General features: G+C 40.1%; 1 protein-coding gene across 6 annotated transcripts in view; it reads left to right on the top strand.

Annotated features, from left to right (window-relative positions):
- Positions 1-19,411, top strand: part of dmd (dystrophin) — a 1,945,510-nt gene that overhangs the window by 486,673 nt on the left and 1,439,426 nt on the right. For all 6 annotated transcript variants that reach the window (XM_078559857.1, XM_078559853.1, XM_078559852.1 and 3 more), the window contains exons 3-4: positions 11,599-11,691; positions 14,806-14,883. In XM_078559857.1, the coding sequence (XP_078415983.1) occupies positions 11,599-11,691; positions 14,806-14,883 (171 nt within the window). The remainder of the gene's footprint in view (positions 1-11,598; positions 11,692-14,805; positions 14,884-19,411) is intronic.

The raw sequence follows: 19,411 nt of genomic DNA, 5'->3' as shown, positions 1-19,411 counted from the left end.
AAGTGAAAGTGGTTGGCATGATGCTGGTACACGTAGTCTTGTTTAGGTAGAGCAGAGTGGGCAGGATTGTTGCTCTAGGGAATTCAGTCTAGACAGACCTACGTCTCTTAATTTCCAGACCCCTGACATAGACTAAGACAGATGCTGTTCTCTCTCTTCTAACTCTCAATCAATTAAGTGGTATGGTGTTTTTTCATATCTGACATAAAAAGCTTTCTGAAAAGATGTGTTTATCTCTTTCCCTATCTCAGATTGTGAACTTTTATCTTAACTGACATCAGTATAAAAACAATGGTCTAGAATTTGCTGGAAACAAAGCAGGTGTGTGAACAATCCGCACCATTATTAAGGTACAAATTGGCCAGCATCCTGTGGCGAGGAAGAGATACCACCCTCAACCCCACCCACCCTGTCAACTGTGAATCATAAGTTGCTGGCTGAAAACAGCATCTTGTGCTACCCTCCCTGTGTTTTCATGAATTTTCCACGAGTGCATTAATTGTTCATTAAACTTGCTACAGAAAGTTGAGTTCAATAATTAATAGTTCAAGTACTCTTAACAATGTGATAATTGTCAATGACTGCCAATTTTGTGCAGAAAGTAAACAATTAAAAGTGTGGAATCTCATTTTGTAAGACTGGGATTGTTTTAGGAGATTTTATAAATGTCATACTTTTTTCCCATTTTGTCTCTTTCTTCTTTAATCAAATCTTTCTTTCCCCTCTTGTATTTTACCTTTCTGTACCTGGTTTGAATTGAATGCAGGCACTCCAATTCACCTATCTTTTCAGTTCTTTCTCTGTTTAATTTTAAAAGTCTCATCCTTTTTCAAATCTCTGCCACGGCTCCCCCCCCTCCCCCTCTATATAAATGTAAGCTGTTGTTGTTGTGCACTAGAGGACAGAAAAGATTCTAGTGTCATGGAAAGGGTGCAGTGAAGATACACTAAAATTATTCCAGAAATGAGTATGCTGTGACATATCTTAGTATTGGCATTTTCTTTCGGTCAGTACAGATGGGAGTAAAAACCAGGCTGAGTCAAAAAAATAACCAAATTATTTTGATACAAAAGTCCAAAGAACATTTGTCAGGCCAGATATCTAAGAAGGAGATCAAGCTATTCAGTTTAAGTGGGATTAGTCATTTTTGTTGGAAAGTATTTCTCAACTGTCTTGCTCAATTTGAGTCATTCATCTAAAGCTGTCAGAAAGACCTAGATAAGCAAAGTGGAATCATGGACAGTAACAAATCATCATGTAAAGGTTAATACTCAGGGATCCTGTGTGCAGTTCAAAGCACTGGAGAAGTACCACAAATGGTGCCTTTGCAAGAAAGGTGGTCTAACAACAATGTCCTCTGTCAAACCAATATGCCCAGCCAGCATCAAGGTGCTAATCACTCAAAACCAGCTCCACTAGGTAGGACATGTCATTTGTATGCCTGGCGCCAGACTCCTAAAGCAACTGCTCTTCTCTGAGCTTGGTCACAGAAGGAGACTCCCAGGAGTTCAGCAGGAATGCTTTATGGATGCCCTCAAAACATCCCTGAAGAGGTCAGGCATCCTTACCGACTTGTGGGAGTCTCTAAACTGTGACTGACTAATAGTCCAGAAGGTTCATTCCGGAAGGCACCAAACACATCGAGAGACTTTCCCAGAAACATGCAGAGGCATTGGAGAGAGTGCACAAACCTCCAAACAACTCGCCTACCCCAGCCCTTCAAATACCACCTGCCCTGCATGTGACAGAGTCTGCAGATCATGCATTGGACTTATCAGCCATCTCAGAACTCATTGAAATGGAGTAGAAGCAAATCACCCTGGATCCTGGGGGACTGACTAAGGAGGAGAAGGGCATTGTGGTTTCATTTTTAATTCCAAAAGATATCCATAACAGTAAAATTAGTTAAAACATCAACTGCAATGGCTTGTTTGTCTTCCTGGAAAGATTGAGTAATATTGGTGATCTGTACAGATGATCTTTGCCATCCTACATTTGTATATGTGATGGTTAGTTTTCTTGTGTACCTCAAACCTAGTTTGGTCCCAGTAGAAAAATTCATTTGGAAAGCTAGTGTTCCGATGTGTGACAAGATTGAGTTTGTTTAACAATGCAGCAAAGGGCTTGCACGACCTAGTAAGCTGAAGCCATTCATATTTTATCAGTCTCACGGACTTCAGTTTGTAATACATTTCGTTATCCATTAACTCCAGTAGAAGATTTTGAATTAGGGAAAAAAATGGTGATTTTTGCAATATTTACCCATTTTTCTGATACTACAACCCTTCCATAAAAATACAAATAAAATCTGGCATGAAATACTAGCTTGTGAAATGAACCAAATAATTAATGCAAAAGTGCAGAAAATGTAAATGAAGAAAAAAATGTCAATTTTGGTACAAAGGAAAATGGCAGCTTTTAAACATGCCCTCATTAATCACTGTAAGCATAGAGGTTTCTAACCTGGTATTTTTTATCAATAAATGGTAGGCTACTCAATTGAAGTCAGTGAACATTATTCTCTGTTCAATTGTATTGTCAGCAGTTGTTTACGTTGTTTCAATCAGTCATTAGTTTAGCCACATGGATGGAAAGAAAGTGCAAATAAATCATTAATGTGTACCTGTGCATCATAAAGGCTTCGGTGTGCATAGTTCATAATGTTCAATGATTTCAAACAACAGATGCATGCTGTTTTCTAATCCTCCAATACAATGACCATTTAAAAGTTATGATACCTTATTTTCCTCCTGTTTTTGTGGCCATACCAAAAATAAATGCTCCCACCCTGCCAATGCTTGTTTTTAAGCCTTCCCATTCTATGTGCTGAGAGGACAGACAGAATTCTGAAGTCTTTGCCAAGGCTGCATTAGTGCACTAGACATCAGAAGATATTTGAGAATGGCTATGGAGACTCTTCCTTTGCTTTAGTTTAATTAGTTTTCCCTCTGGACAATGCACAGTCTCTATTTTTAGCCTAATCCTAAAAGAATTATGAGCTTTGAGAATTTTTAGTACTGTATCAGGGTTTTTAAAGTGAATTCCTGGCTTGCCTCCATCATGCACGATGACCTGAATTAATCCCTATTGTGGCTTATTCTGAAAATGGAGAGAATTAGTCAAGCTTGGATCACTTAAAAATTTGAGTCACCTTTCTGTTCCTAATTTCACACCAGTCCTCTCACTTTTCACATTTTTTATTTGCCGAGTGCATCCATGGGGACAAGAGAGTGCAGAAGATGGGTAGGATGTAAGCTCAGTATCTATTTGGTCCCTGTTTTTAATAGGGATAGAGCTTTAAATCTGGTGACGGAGAGCATCCGCTTTAGAAGCTCCACTACTGCTGGTGTTTAATGATATTTGGCTCCAACTCCTCCACATCTCGTTGTGAGGGCCTCCAAAGCTAAAAATTTCAGTCCTTATCCTCAACAGGCAAACCACTGGCTACATCCCTACTCTTTCTAGTACATTAGAGGGAGTGAATCTTTTTTCATTCCTTTGCTCTCAAGCTGGTACTTTACTTCTTGTAAGTGTTTAGAAGGATCTGGTTCTGAAGTAACATGGGGCTGAGTACAATACTGCCCACAGGGTGATGTAAGAAGGCACATGACCTAGAGCTAAGGGGCAGTCTAGACTTAGGTAGCAACATGTAAGTACCTAGTATGGGGTCCTCTCCACAGCTTTATCTTCTACTGTAGATATGTTCATAGTTCAGTAATGTCAATAAAGGCTTCTTTGTAACTTCAACAAGGCTGCTTCAGGGTGTCCAAGCTGTACACATCATGGGTAGCGCCAACAGAACAGATCAATAAGTGGGCTTGACCTTAACTCCCGGGTAGGAGCGCAGCAAAGTGAGCAAGGGGTCTCAGACAGACTCAGCTGAATTTAACATCTTGGCTTCATTAACATGCTGCTTCCCAACTTCCTGATCAAAAGGGCTGGGAAGCTGTCAGGAAGCAGCTGCCCATTGTTAAAATCAGGCAAGACGAGGCCTTTGGGGGAATTTGCAGAATGGTCCCTGGTACAGGATAAGTGGTCCAGGATGGAAATTTTGATTATAATGTGTTGGAAAGCCTGGGGCACTGGGGGCCCTAAATTTTGATGTCGGTTTGGAAGAACTCCTAATGCACTAGAAAACTTTTACAAAAAATTATAACTCAATGTGTTTGGTCTCATCTATCTTGGCTCCTATTTCCAGTAGGTTTGGCCTGGTGGGCCAACTATTATGGCTTCCTGCTTGAACCTTAGGTTAAAATAATCAATTGATCTTTCGATATTACAGTGAGCCAGAAATGGCTAGGAAAGGAGTGGGTATGTCCCCGTTCCATTTTACCTGCATCATACCTAGTTTCTGCAAAGTGAATGGAGTTAAGATCAAGTCCTATTTCTCTGCTCCCAACCACACAACTCTTACTTTTCCTGACAGGTTTCATTAGCATCCATTAACTTCCAACAGTGCACTTCTAACCTATTTGTGTCCTGAGAAACAAATGAATTAGTAGAACTGTTCTGAATGATTGTGGTGACAATAACAACAAAACCCATAGCACCTAATGGTGACAAATAACTGGAGATTGAGAAGATGAAAAAGCACAGGTTTTGAGAAAGTATTTGGATGAGTGGACAAAGGTAGCTAGGTAGAGCGTTTTAGGAAGCAGTTGGGATGGAACTAGCTGAAGGATCAGCAGCCAAACTGGAGGAAAAAGAAGCAATGCTCCAAATGTTGCATCTAAATGATAAGGCATGTACAACAAAGGGTGGAAAGAAGTTGAGAAGGATGGGGAGAGATGTTGTGGTGGAGGGTTTGCAGATGAGAACTGCTATTTAACTTTGCCATTGAGTGTTGTGGCACAGCAAAAGTCTATTTGGCCCATCATGTCTGGTGTTTACCTGGGCGGATCTAATCTCAATCTCTCGCTCACTCCATATAACTCCCAAATTCCCATTTTCAATGTAGTTCCCGTTGGAAAGTACTTGTGAACTCTGTTTCAACAATGGTTTGTGGTGATAGGTTCCATATTCCAACCTCCTTTGAAATAATTTGATCATCTTATTTATGTACCCTCTTGATACCACCATGCCAATCAAAGAAAACAGTCTATCACAAATGATCTTATGTTAACCTTCATAACCTTGAAGTCTTTTACCAAGAAACTCCTCGAACTGCTTTGGCTCCGGTTTAAATGAAAGACTTGGAATCTCAGGTCTATCTATATAATAGTATCCCTTTAATTCGTAGTAATAACATACTGAATCTAATCAACACTTTCTCCTTTGCATTCAATAGGGTGTTCAAAGTTGTATACAGTACTTCAGTTATAGACAGATTAAGGCTTTGTTTTTCACCCTAATTCTTTCCTTTTGTACTCTTTGCCTCTTTGGATTCTCCTTGCTATTTTAATTGTTTTGTCTATGTGTGCTGCCATATTTAAGGGGGATTGGAAGATTGCAGGCAGAGCCTTTACAATTTTCACTCTTATTTGCCTCAACAACCTAGCATGCATCCCAACTGCACCAGGTGACTTTTCTACTTTGTGCACGACCAGCCTTTTAAGTATCTCCTCCTTAGGAATTTCTGTCCTATCCATTTTTTCTACTATCTCATCCTTGACTGTGACATTGATAGAATCCTTTCTTCTTTGAAGACACATTCAAAATATTCATTTAGTACCGCAGTTATGCCCTGTGCATCCACAAGATGATCTTTTTGGTCCCTATAGGGGCCCACCCTTTCTTGGACTATTCCTTAACTACTTATATGTTTATAAAAGAGAATTAGGTTACCTTTTATGTTAGCCAGTAATTTATTCTCATACTTTCTCATTTCCCCTTGTTACTTTATTTTGTTCTCCTCCGTACTTTTTAAATTCAGCCAGGTTCCATACCATATTGTGAATGTTACATTCATCAAAATACATCCATTTTTTGTATCCTTTATAAGTTTATGTCTGTAGTCATCCAAGAAGCTCTGGCTTTGGATGCACCTCCTTTCCCCTTCATGGGAATGTGTCTACTCTGTACCTGAACTGTCATCCCTTTGAAGACGCCCTGTGGCTCAATTACTGTTTTGCTTACCAATTTTTGATTCCAATCCTCCTGAGCCAGATCCAATTTTAACAGTTTCAAGATTTGTTTTTTTTTAAAGCATTTTTGGCCCAGGTAAGATTTGTAAATAAGGGCTACACTTAATATATTTTTTAAAGCAAATTATATTCGTGTATACTTAACACGGCACCTAGGTGAAATGTAAATTACGGTAAATAACAGTTTTCCTCAAACTAAACAGTAAGCAATTGTTAGCTTGTTTAGAAACGCAAAAGAAACCTATAATCTATAATATTGGAAAATCCCATAACCCCTGTCTGTATGTGAACAGATTGGAGATATTGCGATAGAAACAGAGAGGCTTTTTGAAACAGGGAGGCTGCAAGGGCAGTCAATTTGAAGGAAAAGTGGTGAAGGCCTTTGCCGGGACAAAGAGATCAGAGATGCTGGAGGAAATTTAGAATCAGCATTGTTTAAGTACACCAAGGCATTCCATTGATTATGGGCTATTGTGGTGTGTTCTTTATTTTGCATAATTAAGCAAAGGTAAGCTGTATTGTTTGAATTCAGTGAATTTGTTCATAATGGCTGCTGTGCACTTACCTTCCTGCAAAATAAAACAGCCATTTGTTTCACATTAAGCCTCATCTCACCAAGTGTTTGCTTGGTTTTCTTTTAGAGGGTGAGTTATACTATTATTGAATTAGACGTAGACAGTGTGCATCAACTCCCATAAACGCCAGGTGTTCAGATCACTTAAAAGAATGACTGACACCACTGAATCTGAAATGAAATTATAATTTTTAGCTTCAATTTGTTATGGGCGCCTCATCAAATTCTTCTAAGTATCCATAAAAAAGAAATAAAGCCATTGCATTTCCTTTATTTATCCTTTGCTTTGCTTGTAAAAATTTTCTAAAGTTGTTCAAGCATGACCTACCATTTGGAAATCCATACTGACTAAAACTGATTAACTTTTGTTACTTCAAGTGCTTCCTCTATGAACTCCATTTAATTCAGACAAAATACAGTTTTCCTTTTCACTGCAGTGGCATTAATTTGGCTGATCAGATCGCCCGCTTATTGTGGAACCCACCTGCTTTGCAACCATTGATTGTGTCTCAGATGGTCAACCAAGCTTTAACTGATTGCATGTGGACACAGCATATGTTTGGTGTTGTACCAAGTCCCGTTCACCCATCACTCCCGTGCTCACTGACCTACATTGCCTCTGGAAGCCGCAAAAGCTCACTTTTAAAATTCTCATCCTTGTTAACAAATTCCTCCATGGCTTGGCTCTTCTCTTTTGCTGTCATCTCCTCTACCTTACAGCCCTGTGAGTTCTCTGCACTCTTCAATTATGGTCTCGCGCATCCTTGATCCTTAATGAGACATTGATTGACCCAAAATAATTGGCGCATGAATGGCAGAGGTAGGGGCTTGATGTAATATTTGAAACTAATTTAAACAGTAGCACAGCAAGCTTTGCTGCTGCATGTGGTTATAAATATTTAGAAGATTGCATGGCACTGGCATTTTGGGAGTTCCAAACCATGATGAAATGGGAAATGGTCATATTAATGTAGAGCCCCAGGACTATAAATAAGTGTCATTGAGTCCTCCCTGAGTTCGGACACATGTTGGCATTTTATTTCATTATAGTTGATGTTTCTAAACACTTAATATCTACTGGAATGTGCGGAGAGACTGTCAACTGAAAAGATAAATAGATGAGACAACATATTTTTGGAAAAATCACCTGGACCATCAATAAACTAAAATTCAACTACATGGTGTGGACTTCCTAATGAGACAGTTTTACATGGTAAAATGCCATTGTTATAGTCACCTAGTTCATGTGTTTTAGCGGTATGACTTTTATTTATGTAGGAATATAACTTGTAGGTTAGAGATAAAAACGTTAAATGTAAGATGAATGGAAACACTTGGTTGAGGAACTGATAAACAGATCTGGGTTAATACAGTTCAGAGTGTTTATTCTATGAGGCCAGAGGAGGACGGAAGCCATAAAAATGGCAGGTGGTCTTCATTTAGTGGGGGAACTGCAGCCAATAAGTCTGAAGAGAATCGCCTTGACTTCATTAGTAATTTAAATTATTCAGGTAGGTCCCAGAATCAAAAGGTTTGGGTTTGAAGCTAAAAGCTAATTAATCTAGAGATCTATTGGACATCTCAGCTAACCTCTGTCTCCATAGAGATGAATAATTCAGGGTGGAGCCCTGGTTGGAATTCTGGAAAGTTGCCTGTGGGATTTTTCCAGCAGGTCAATCCGAGTTTCTCTATGAGGAGAGGTTGGAGAAACTCGGATTGTTCTCACTAGAGCGACGGAGATTGAGGCGCAACTTGATGGAAGTTTACAAAATTACGAGTTTCATGGACAGAGTAGATAGTCAGAAGCTTTTTCCCAGGGTGGAAGAGTCAATTACTAAGGGACATAGATTTAAGGTGAGAGGAGAAAACTATAAAGGTGATGTGCGGGGCAAGTTTTTTACGCAGAGGGTAGTAAGTGTCTGGAATTCGCTGCCAGAGGAGGTGGTGGGAGCAGGTACGATAGTGGTGTTTAAGAGGCAGCTTGACAAATACATGAATAGGATGGGAATAGAGGGATACGGACCCCGGAAGTGCAAAATGTTTTAGTTGATGGGCAGTATGATCGGCGCAGGCTTGGAGGGCCGAAGGGCCTGTTCCTGTGCTGTACTTTTCTTTGTTCTTTGTACTCTGTTCTTTGTTCTTTGTCCTTGGGGTCGGAGCTAAAAGCAGCCAAGTTGATGGGTGCAAGCCCTGAGTTCGTCAGGCAGAGAAAGAAAGAGTCTACTAAGAGCTGTGAAGCAGCTGTAGACCAGAAACAAAGGGCTGTCAGAAATCGAGGGTATTTTTAAGGTGGAGGCACTGAGCAAATGTGCAGTGAAGCCCATGCTTGCGCTGGAGTGTCGACAATTGTGAGGTGCTTAAACAACGTTGGAAGGTCGTTTAGCTGGAGTCTAGTGGAAGGGCCCCAAGAAAGCTCATACTTCAGAGGTTAGCAGGAACTGAGGAGGGTCAAAGTGAATTTCTGAAAAATGTGGCACTGGCTTGGCCACAGGAAGTGGAGGAATCTTCAAGAACCTGATAAGTAGCCAAAGACTTTCTGAGGGGAAGTCAAAGTAAAAAAGGAAAGGTTCAGTTGAGGATTTCAGTTTTAAAGTATAAGTGACCATGTTTATTTGTTGATAATAAAGCATAACTGATTGTTTAGTTAGAAGTTTTTGCTTTGTATAATAAAATCATTTGTTAAACCATGGAAACTTGTGTCTTCACTCTTTTAGTAAATAATAGAGATTTTGAATTTCTCTTTAAACATTAACAGTCTCTAAGGGAATCATAACACTGCCGACATTTCTAATTTAAATTCCACATTAATGTCTCAGCATTTAATTGTATGTATATAGCTCCTTTAACTTCATAAAACATCCCAAGGAATGTTACAGAGCAAAATTTGACACTAAATCACCTAAGGAAATACTCCGGCAATTGACCAAAAATTTATTAAGAGTAAGGTTTTAAGGGGCATCTTAATGGAGGAAAGAGAGGTCGAGATGTGGAGAAGTTAAAGGATGGAATTCCAGAGCTTAGGATCTTGACAGCCAACAGCACAACCACTATTACTAGAGCAATTAAAATCCTGGATACTCAAGAGACCAGAACTAAAGGAGCCCAGATATCTCAGAGCATTGTGGGACTTGCTTTTGAACTTTCAGCTGGCCCAAATTCCTTTATCATGACCTTAAGACACTGGTTGAAGACTTTAGTGATTTTCTTTTCAGTGGGGTAGGCTTCAGGTTTGCAGACTAAGCCTTGACCAGTTGTGTAACTTATGATTTCCGGATTTACAGCTGATGTAACCTAGAGAAATGATGCAGTTTCATTCTTGATTCGGTTTCTAGCCAAATAATTTCCCATGTGAAATGGCTTGCCTGTTTAGCAACCCTGCAAACTTTCTTGCCTGTTTTTAGGAATAGCCTTTATGTCATGATATTTTAGGTCTACCTGGTGCTTCTGTCCCTTTTAATGCCACCTGCTCTCTTAGTGATGCTGCAGTGGTGGACAGCTGCACTTTGCAGTTGAGATTTCTTTTTGGTGCCTCAACCTGCATATATGAATTGCATCAACACAGGAAAATAGGTCAGGAAGTCCCAAGTCCCATCCAAGCATCCCCTGGCCACAACATCCACCCCCTTGAGTCTTTCTAATCCGATAATATGATGAAGATTGGATTCTTTACACTTTTTCTTTTGTGGAACATGAATCCTGTCCTTCCCTACATCATTAATTTTACACAAATCACAACTTGTGGTTGATCTCTTCCCCCACCCCACTTTTTGAAAGCTTCTTCACCCACCCCATTTCTCCTTAACCTGGCATCAAGGACTCGAGGATGGCTAATCTGTAGCCTGTGTCCCTTCCTCCCTTTCTGTGTTTTGTTCGCTGATGTGAGCCCTACTAAATAGAAGCCAAGAGTTTACACACCTTGACTTGCATTCACTAACAGACATTCCAGGGAGGAATAAGTAGTCTTATAAGTCGCTCAAACCTCCAACTTTTAATTTTTATTCAGTAAAGGAATTAATTTTACCTGGCATAAAAAGGGCTTATTCTGAATTGCTATAGGCTTGAAATGGTGAAAACTGTTGTAAGTTAAAAGTCTGGGAAATATCAATACGAAAGCCCCAAACAAGGTAACTTTTTTACATCACACTCATGATAATGGCATTGAAGCTTGATGAATGCTAATATCCTGGTTTCCCTAATGCATTGTAAATGATGTTTAGGTGTTATCATCCTGAAGAATCATTTGATTGGAAAGATCTGAAAAAGCTAGGCTATAACCTAGCTGGGTTAGAATGCCGTCATTTTATTCATGGGGTTTGAAGCTAGCCTGGAATAATTAAATGAAGATTTCCTCTCTAAACAGCGATCAGTGTTCTACAGGAAATCACTTTGGTGCTGAGTTGCTTTGGGCTGATTGTGTCTTACAACAATTTCATTTTCATATAAAACATATGATATATATAAAATTACTGTCTTTTAAAGAAATGTCAGATGTATAAATAAGTTGAATCTACACAGCAGAGACGAGTTCCTGTAAACTCTGCTTGTTTTTGTATCACAGTGCAAAATGTCACAAATGATTCTTGGACACAGTTATTCATTATTATTGCACATTTTTTGTGTTGTATATTCGGGGATTTGAACTTTTTTAGTTTTTTGAACTTTTTCTGGATGTAACAATTTGGTTCGGATCCTTCAGTGAAATTTGGCATACTGTTCAATGCCGCTTTCTTGCAGTCTGAGTTGAAAGCCTCCAGTGAATATTGGAAAAACGCAGCAAATGCTCACGAGCAAGTGAATATTTCAAACTTAAAACAATGTTACACAACCAAAATGAAATTCTGAATATTTTTTCATTTTTTTCATTTCATTTCATCTGGGTGGTTAGATGTCTATGGTGGGCAATATTACTCCCTATAAATACATTTTTCTTTTTTCACCTAGGCTGGGAAACCTTTGATTGAAGATCTATTCACTGACCTACGCGATGGAAGAAGGCTTCTGGAACTTCTGGAGGGTTTTATTGGCCACGATCTAGTACGTAGGGAATTTACATTATTCAAAATCAGCAGCAAGTATAAAGCTTTGTTTGATAAATTATAAATGGATGTTGCTTCATCTTGAGTCATACAAACTTGGCATGTGGATAAATGAGATCTCTAATAGCACTATAGCGGCCATTCTTTGTATCAAAGTAAAAGTTTTAGGAACTTCTGTTTCACTTTATTTTTTAATTGTGGTGTTTTAGAATTGAGCCTAGGATTCTTATCTGAAAGTGTTTCCATTTTCAATAAACCACAATGGTATTCATAAGTCAGTTGGGCCATGTATATTGTACTGAATCGATGCAGAATCTTCTGTAGAAATGGCAATAATTTCAGTTCAATGGCAGTTGTTTGAGGCCGCTTTGAGAAAAGTGGTTAAGCTTTGCACTGGCAACAAAATATTTGAAATCACTGGAAATTAGGGGAGGTGGTTGCATAGTGGCATGGTCACTGGACTAATAATCCAAAGACTCAAGGTAGGATCCGGGTTTGAATCTCACCACAGCAGATGGTGAAATTTGAATTCAATAAAAATCTGGAATTAAAAGTCCAATGATGACCAATGACGATTGTCGTAAAAACCCATCTGGTTCACAAACGCCCTTTAGGGAAGGAAATCTGTTGCCCCTAACTGGTCTGGCCTACATGTGACTCCAGACTCCAGACCCACGGCAATGTGGTTGACTTGGAAATGTTCTCCGAGATGGACTAGCAAGCCAATATGTTGTAACAAACAGCTACAAAGTCTACAAGGAATGGAACCAGATAGACCTTGCAGCATCGACATAGGCACCAGAAGCAACAATGGCAAACCCAATCCTGTTGATCCTGAAAATCATCCTTTCTGACATCTGGGAGCTAGAGACAAAATTGGGAGCCTGACAACAACAGCTTGACATAGTCATACTCATGGAATCATACCTTACAATGTCCCAGATGCCACTATCACCATCCTTGGGTATGTCCTATCCCACCAGCAGGACAGACCCAGCAGAGGCGGTGGCACAGTAGTATACAGTCAGGAGGAAGTTGCCCTGGGAGACCTCAACATTGACTCCGGCCCCATCATGTAAACATGGGAACTGACGCACTGTAGCAGCAGTGTGTACCATCTACGAGATGCACTGCAGGAACTCACCAAGGCTCCTTAGGCAGCACCTTCCAAACCCACGACTACTACTATCTAGAAGGACAAAAGCAGCAGACACATAGGAACACCGCCACCTGGAAGTTCCCCTTCAAAGCCATTCACCATCCTGACTTGGAAATATTTTGCCATTCCCTCACTATCTCTGGGTCAAAATCCTGGACCTCCCTCACTAACAGCACAATGGGTATACTTACACCACATGGGCTGCAGTGGTTCAAGGTGGTTTACTACCACCTCCTCAAGGGCAATTAGGGATGGGCAATAAATACTGGCCTAGCCAGCAACGCCCACACCCCATGAATGATTAAAAAATAATATTCTGTGGAAAGTTCCCAGGTGAGCCCACAGACATTTCAAAGTTTATTTTAAAATATTTTAATATTAACAAAGACCTTACTGCCCCCTTGGTATGGAAAGTACCAGTGCACTGAAGCTACCGAGCATATTCAAAACCTGTCCGAGTTTTCTCAACTTTATTATGTTGATGGATACGGTGGATGCCATAGATGCCAACTACTATTCTTCTGTTTTCCTTCACACACTGGTAATATACAAGATCAAGTCAGCAAAATATAAATAACCGCTTTAGATGGACAAATAATGAAAGAAAGAAGAAGTGATGGATAGAAATAGATAATAAGACTGTTAGTCATTTTTAACTTGCATTTGTTGCCCTGTCAATGTTAATATAGATATTTTTTTTCTGACGTGCTCACTGTTACAACAGTGTTATGATGAAGTGATCCATTTCATTTTGAGGGTCAGGAGAGCTCCTGCAGGTTTTTGTTTTAAATCAGTGAATTCTGAAAATCATTTGTCTTTTTGGAATGGCGTTCCCATTTTTTTTGCAGGAAGGTTGCTTGCAACTAATGTTTACCAGGCCTGCCACAAGTCAGAATCAGACCATTGTCGATTTTGTGATAAATGACTTAATAAACTATTTACAATCAACATTTTAATTATTTTTAAAAGATGAATTACCATCCCTTCAAGAAATAAATATCATACATCATAATCTCAAAAGTTGTACTGTATTGTATTAATATCTCCATCACAATGGCCACAAGGATTACTCATTCCATTTCAATTAAGGCCAGCAAAGGTGTGATTCAGGTGTCCAATGAAAGTACCTCAACTTTCCTTCTCTTTTTCCATTTCCTTCTCTGATGGAAAGAAAACATTTTCACATAGCTTGTCCAGTCAATGGACTGCCATGTACTGGTCGAATGTTTTAAACTGAGGCAGCTGAGTTTGATGGGCAGATTTCAAGCATGTACCTCTGCCCTTGATTGCGAGCGGCTGAGCTGTTGGGATGAGATTTATTATCCTATGTACATGTATAATCAGAAAAAGCTGTTCTTTCTGATGCATTCATCAGCGGTACAGCTTTGCATATTTATTGTAAACATAAGTATCAACTTACGCATGTAATATGCTTTGCATGAAGTATACTGTATCGTGTAAAACAATTTAAAACCATTAAAAAATTTATAGATTCATGTAAAACAATACAATTTCTAGTTAGTCTTGTGTAGCATCTCTGCTGTAACTTCAGTGGAAAACCTTAGTGAACGTCAGTCTTCACGCAGATACCATGCAGATATCTTTTCATGTCTAGTTACGAATGACAAGAATTCACAAGTTGTTGAGAGCTGTCAGAGGTGTCATGCTTGCTTTGTCCTTAACTTGCAGCACTTTGCTCTAAAGGCCACTTAAATCATTCAGTTTGTCCTCAAGTCACTTAGGCTAACCGATTTATGTTGATCAATTTGTTGAATCTTTATTGTCAGATGAATCATTAAACTGGAATATCATTTTATTTCCTTGCCTGCAGTGGATTGGGGTGAGGAGTTAGACAGCCTTCAGCAGAGATCTCTCCAGCTGATTTTAGATAAAAAAAATCTAGATTCTTACTAAAAATATGTATTTCTTGTCCCTGTGTATTTATTGTTCTAGGCAAAAGAAAAGGGATGCACAAGGGTTCATGCACTAAACAATGTCAACCGAGCGCTACAAATTTTGCAGAAGAATAATGTAAGTAGTTGTGTGATTATATGTGAACTGATATGATAGACTGTAATGCACAGTTTTAAAGTTGTGATAGGGCATTGTTTGTTGAACTGTTCAAAAGGCCAAGTTTATTTTTAAAAAATTATATGATGCTTATTTGAAAAAGTAATGTAGGCATCTTTCTCCAATATTTATGATGATAAACTTGCAAAATTTTCCCCACTTTTGAACAACTGTAATCTCTGCATCAGCTGTGGTTGAGAGAATTGTTCACTAACATGGTTCCAGCGTCAATGCTGCTTTCTAACTTCCCTGTGGAAGAAGCATGAGGTCAGTTTAGAATTGAATTGTCTGCTAATCTTCTCTCCTTGTCCCTGAAGAATCTCTGGTTCCTGCTCAATGCCTTCCAAACATCATGAGACTAAGATTGAGAACTGGGGCATTAAAGGACTGGCCCTGTGGAGGCAATTTTGTTTTCTTTATTGATTTGATTATTTGATTTTCTTTATTGCTGCATTTATGTCAAACAGGAATGGCATTGGGTGAAAATTGAAAGTGACATTTATGCATTGGCTGCAGGGGCAGGATATTCCTGGTGGCCACAACTCCCATCTGAAACAAGTGGGAATCTCATGAATATATGAAAACAGGGTTAGGTGGTATCATTAAGATGCCAATGCAATTTCGCGACTTTTTGCAGTCTGACTAACATTACTTCTTGTTCCCACCCACAAACTATGGGTAGTAACAATCTGTTCGAGCACTTCAAACAATATTCAAAGGAATTCTTAGTTGCATTTGTTCAAGTTATATTGAGATTTTGGATATATTTTTATTGCACTAGCTGTGGGAATTTTGTCCTTCATGCGGGTATATGTTATTTTATTTGCTGTCATAGGCTCTGGACTATGAACACATCTCCAGTTTTCTCCTGGAAGAATATGTATAAGGAAGCTTTGTTTCTATATGGAGTCAGCAACAGAGTTATGTAGAAGTTTCAGCACAAGAACAGGCTATTTGGCTCAGCAGGTCCATGCTGCTACCGAGGCTCCTCCCACCTTAATTCATCTCACCATAAGATGGGCCATCCGTCAAGTATACCTTAGCGAACAACTAGAGCTAATGCAGCATTGCCTGTTATAGTCAAGGTCACCACAGCCCTTAGTTCCCTTGGCACTGACTCCATCACTCGCCCTGGCAACTGTCTGAGCCTGGATCAAAGCTTAGCGTCAAATTTGACCTTGAGATGAACTTCCAAACACACACCCACACCATCACTAAGACCGCCTATTTCCACTTGCATAACATCGCCTGACTGTATCTGCCTCAGCTCATCTGCTGCTGAAACCTTCATTCTTACCCGTGTTACCTCTAGCTTTGACTATCCCAGTGCACCCCTGGCTAGCCTCCCACATTCTACTCACCGTAAACTGCACGTCTTAACCCAATTTACCCATCACCTATGAGCTCACTGACCTACATTGGCTCTCAGTTAAACACTACCTCGATTTTAAAATTCTCATCCTTGTTTTCAAATCCCTCCGTGACTTTGCCCCTCCCTATTTCTGTAATTGCCTCCAGTTCCACACTATTAATGTCTGATGACAGCAGCACATCTTGCAGGCCTGCCTATTGTCCTATTAGCTGCCATGACTTTATAATGTTTTATTGAATTATTCTCTGCTCTTTGCACCTGTACAGCGGAGTAAAGGCTTGATGCTTGGAATCAAGATCGCAGTATGATTAATCATTAGGTTGACCAGCCAATCCATGGCTGACTGTGGATTGTCATGCATGAGAATCCCATAAAACGCAAGCAGCGAGTGTATTTCACAATGCTACCCAACATATTTTGAAAGCTCCCTGGCAGGCAGTCCAATGCCTTCATTAACTACTGTGCGGAAATATGCTTTTGAAAGAAAAATGCCAACAATCTGAAGTCTTCATCTCTATATTCAACTTAGCCACAACGGCCACCATCTAGAAGGGCAAGGGCAGTGGACGCATGGGAACACCACCACCTGCAAGTTCCCCTCCAAGCCACTCACCATCCTGACTTGGAAATATATCGCTGCTCCTTCACTGTCGCTGGGTCAAAATCCTGGAACTCCCTCCCTAACAGCACTGTGGGTGTACCTACACCACATGGACTGCAACGGTTCAAGAAGGCAGCTCACCACCATCTTCTCAAGGGCAATTAGGGGTGGGCAATAAATGCCGGCCTAGCCAGTGAAACCCACGTCCCATGAACGAATAAAAAAAAAAGCTGGGATGTGAGATGACTCTCTGGTTAATTCTTCCCTTGGCATTCCTTGCCATGCTCATGTGCTCCTTGACCATCCCTACTGTACTCCCTCTTCAGACTCATGCAGGATGCTGATCTTCTCTGCTGGTGCTTGGTGTTGTAAGAATAAGTGATGGTGCCTTGTCATCAAGATTTGCATCATTGCTCTTCTGGGCATTAGTGATCCCATTGTCTGTTCACCCTCAAAAGGGAAGAGAGAAAAGAGTTTGTAGTATTGAGGGCACACACTTACAAGATCACTGATAGCCCTATGTCACCCCAGGTTGCTGTGCTGAGAAGGTGAGTAAGTGTCTGACTGAAAGAGAAGGGATTGGTGCAAACGATACCCATAAATCTGTGCTGTAGCACAAGTTTTGCCACCTCTGATGCTAGTTATAATGTCTCTTCCTTTTATATCAAGGGGTGGGGGGCTCTTCCATATCAGTGTGTTTTCAGATATCCTCCTCAGTTGCTTGCCTGCGTTCTGTTGCATGCTAGCTTCTCCAAGAAAAGTAAAATCAAGCAGGTACATGACCTAGGCAGGGCTTTCAACACTTACCAGGCTTCAGCTAGGATACCATTGTGGGCATGATGAAGTAGCAGGTGTGGCCATTAGGAGTAAATTGAGCAGACCAAGCAAATGAAAGCAGAGGCCAGCGCACTGAAGATTTTCTGCTGACCTATGGATAGCCATGGGAAGCAGTGAAGGAAACAATAGTGCAGAGTAGAAGTTGGAGGTCCGTAGGGCAGAAGAAATGAGAGATGTGAAGTGGAGCCTTCTCTTGGCTATCCTGGTAGGACAACTAAGTTTCTTTCTGCACTGCAGTCAGGTTCTAGTGTAAATAATGCTCATTGAGAACCCATAAGAACCTGCAAAAGTGGGCAATTTACCACATAGCTGACCAAATGTAACTTGAGGATGAGCCAGAAAGTAGTGTTACAACCACAGCTGATATTATTGCTGAGCAAGCCAGACCCCAGAGTGAACTCTGCCTTGTTGATCATAAACCATTTTTTTATTGTGAAAATGAAGAGGAAGGGCTACTGACCTCACAGCAACTCTCTCAACAGTTAAACATCCCTTCTTTAAATATATTTTTCCCCTTTCATCTCAGGCACCATTGTCCTCAAACACTTCTTTGAAACTCCAGTTCTCCAAATATAAAAATCTTTCATTTCTATTTTGTCTCTGCTTTCAGGTCAATAAAATTCAATATACCTTCCCCTTTTTAACTCATCGAACCCCTGTAGGATGCAAAATGTCCCTTGACACCTCTGAACTCCCCTTTGAAATTCAATAACTGTAAAACCAATGTCCCCACATATCTCAAAATGCAAATTTCAGATCCAACCTATTTACTTGTAACTCAACCTCACCATAACCTCGCGTTACAAATGTGTAAACCTACCACCTTTCACCTCTTAGACCTCGCAGACCACCAGTCTCCAGTAACCCCCCACCCTGTTTAATTAATCTTGGACGCACACACGCCCCCACAGCTTTCTACACAGAAAACATAATCACAAAAATCTAAAAATATACATCACTCATCACAGTAGCCTTAATGACTCCTGTAGATGGTTATTGGTCTCACGCTGCTAACCTCACATTGACATGCTGGGAGACTAATTAGCCTCCGTGCCTCGTCACTTCATGGCGCAAAATGTTGATATTCCAGTCTCTCCCTCTAGAATTTGGCAACTTGCCTCACAGAAATGTCATCTACAGCCTATAATTGAGAAATTAAGTTTACTTCTCTTTCGGTTTTAAACTGCACACAACTCTTACATAAACCCATGACAACAACAACAAGTATTTATATAGTACCATTAATGTAATAAAGCATCCCAAGGTGTTTGAAAAGAACATCGTACAACAAAATATGATGCCAAGGCACAAAAGGAAGATATTAGATCAGATGACCAATGGTTAAGGAGCTCCTTAAAGGAGAATAGCGAGGTAGAGAGTTGGAGAGCTGTAGGGAGGGAATTCCAGAGCTTAGGACCTAGGTAGCTGATGGCATGGCCACCAATGGTGGTGAAATAGCAGATTACAGAGATTGGGGGTTGGGGGGAGTTGATGGGGCAACAAGGCTATTGAGGGATTTGAAAACAAGGATGATAATTTTAAAATCAAGAAGTTGCTTGACTGGGAGCCAATGTAGGTCAGCGATCACAGGGTTACAGGTGAACAGAACTTAGTCCAAGTTAAAACGCAGGCAACAGAGTTTTGGATGACCTCAAGTTTATGGAGGGCAGAATGTGGGA

The sequence above is a fragment of the Cetorhinus maximus genome, chromosome 16 (genome assembly GCF_964194155.1).
Source record: "Cetorhinus maximus chromosome 16, sCetMax3.hap1.1, whole genome shotgun sequence".
NCBI classification, from domain to species: domain Eukaryota; kingdom Metazoa; phylum Chordata; class Chondrichthyes; order Lamniformes; family Cetorhinidae; genus Cetorhinus; species Cetorhinus maximus.
This window is presented reverse-complemented; position numbering and strand designations above follow the sequence as displayed.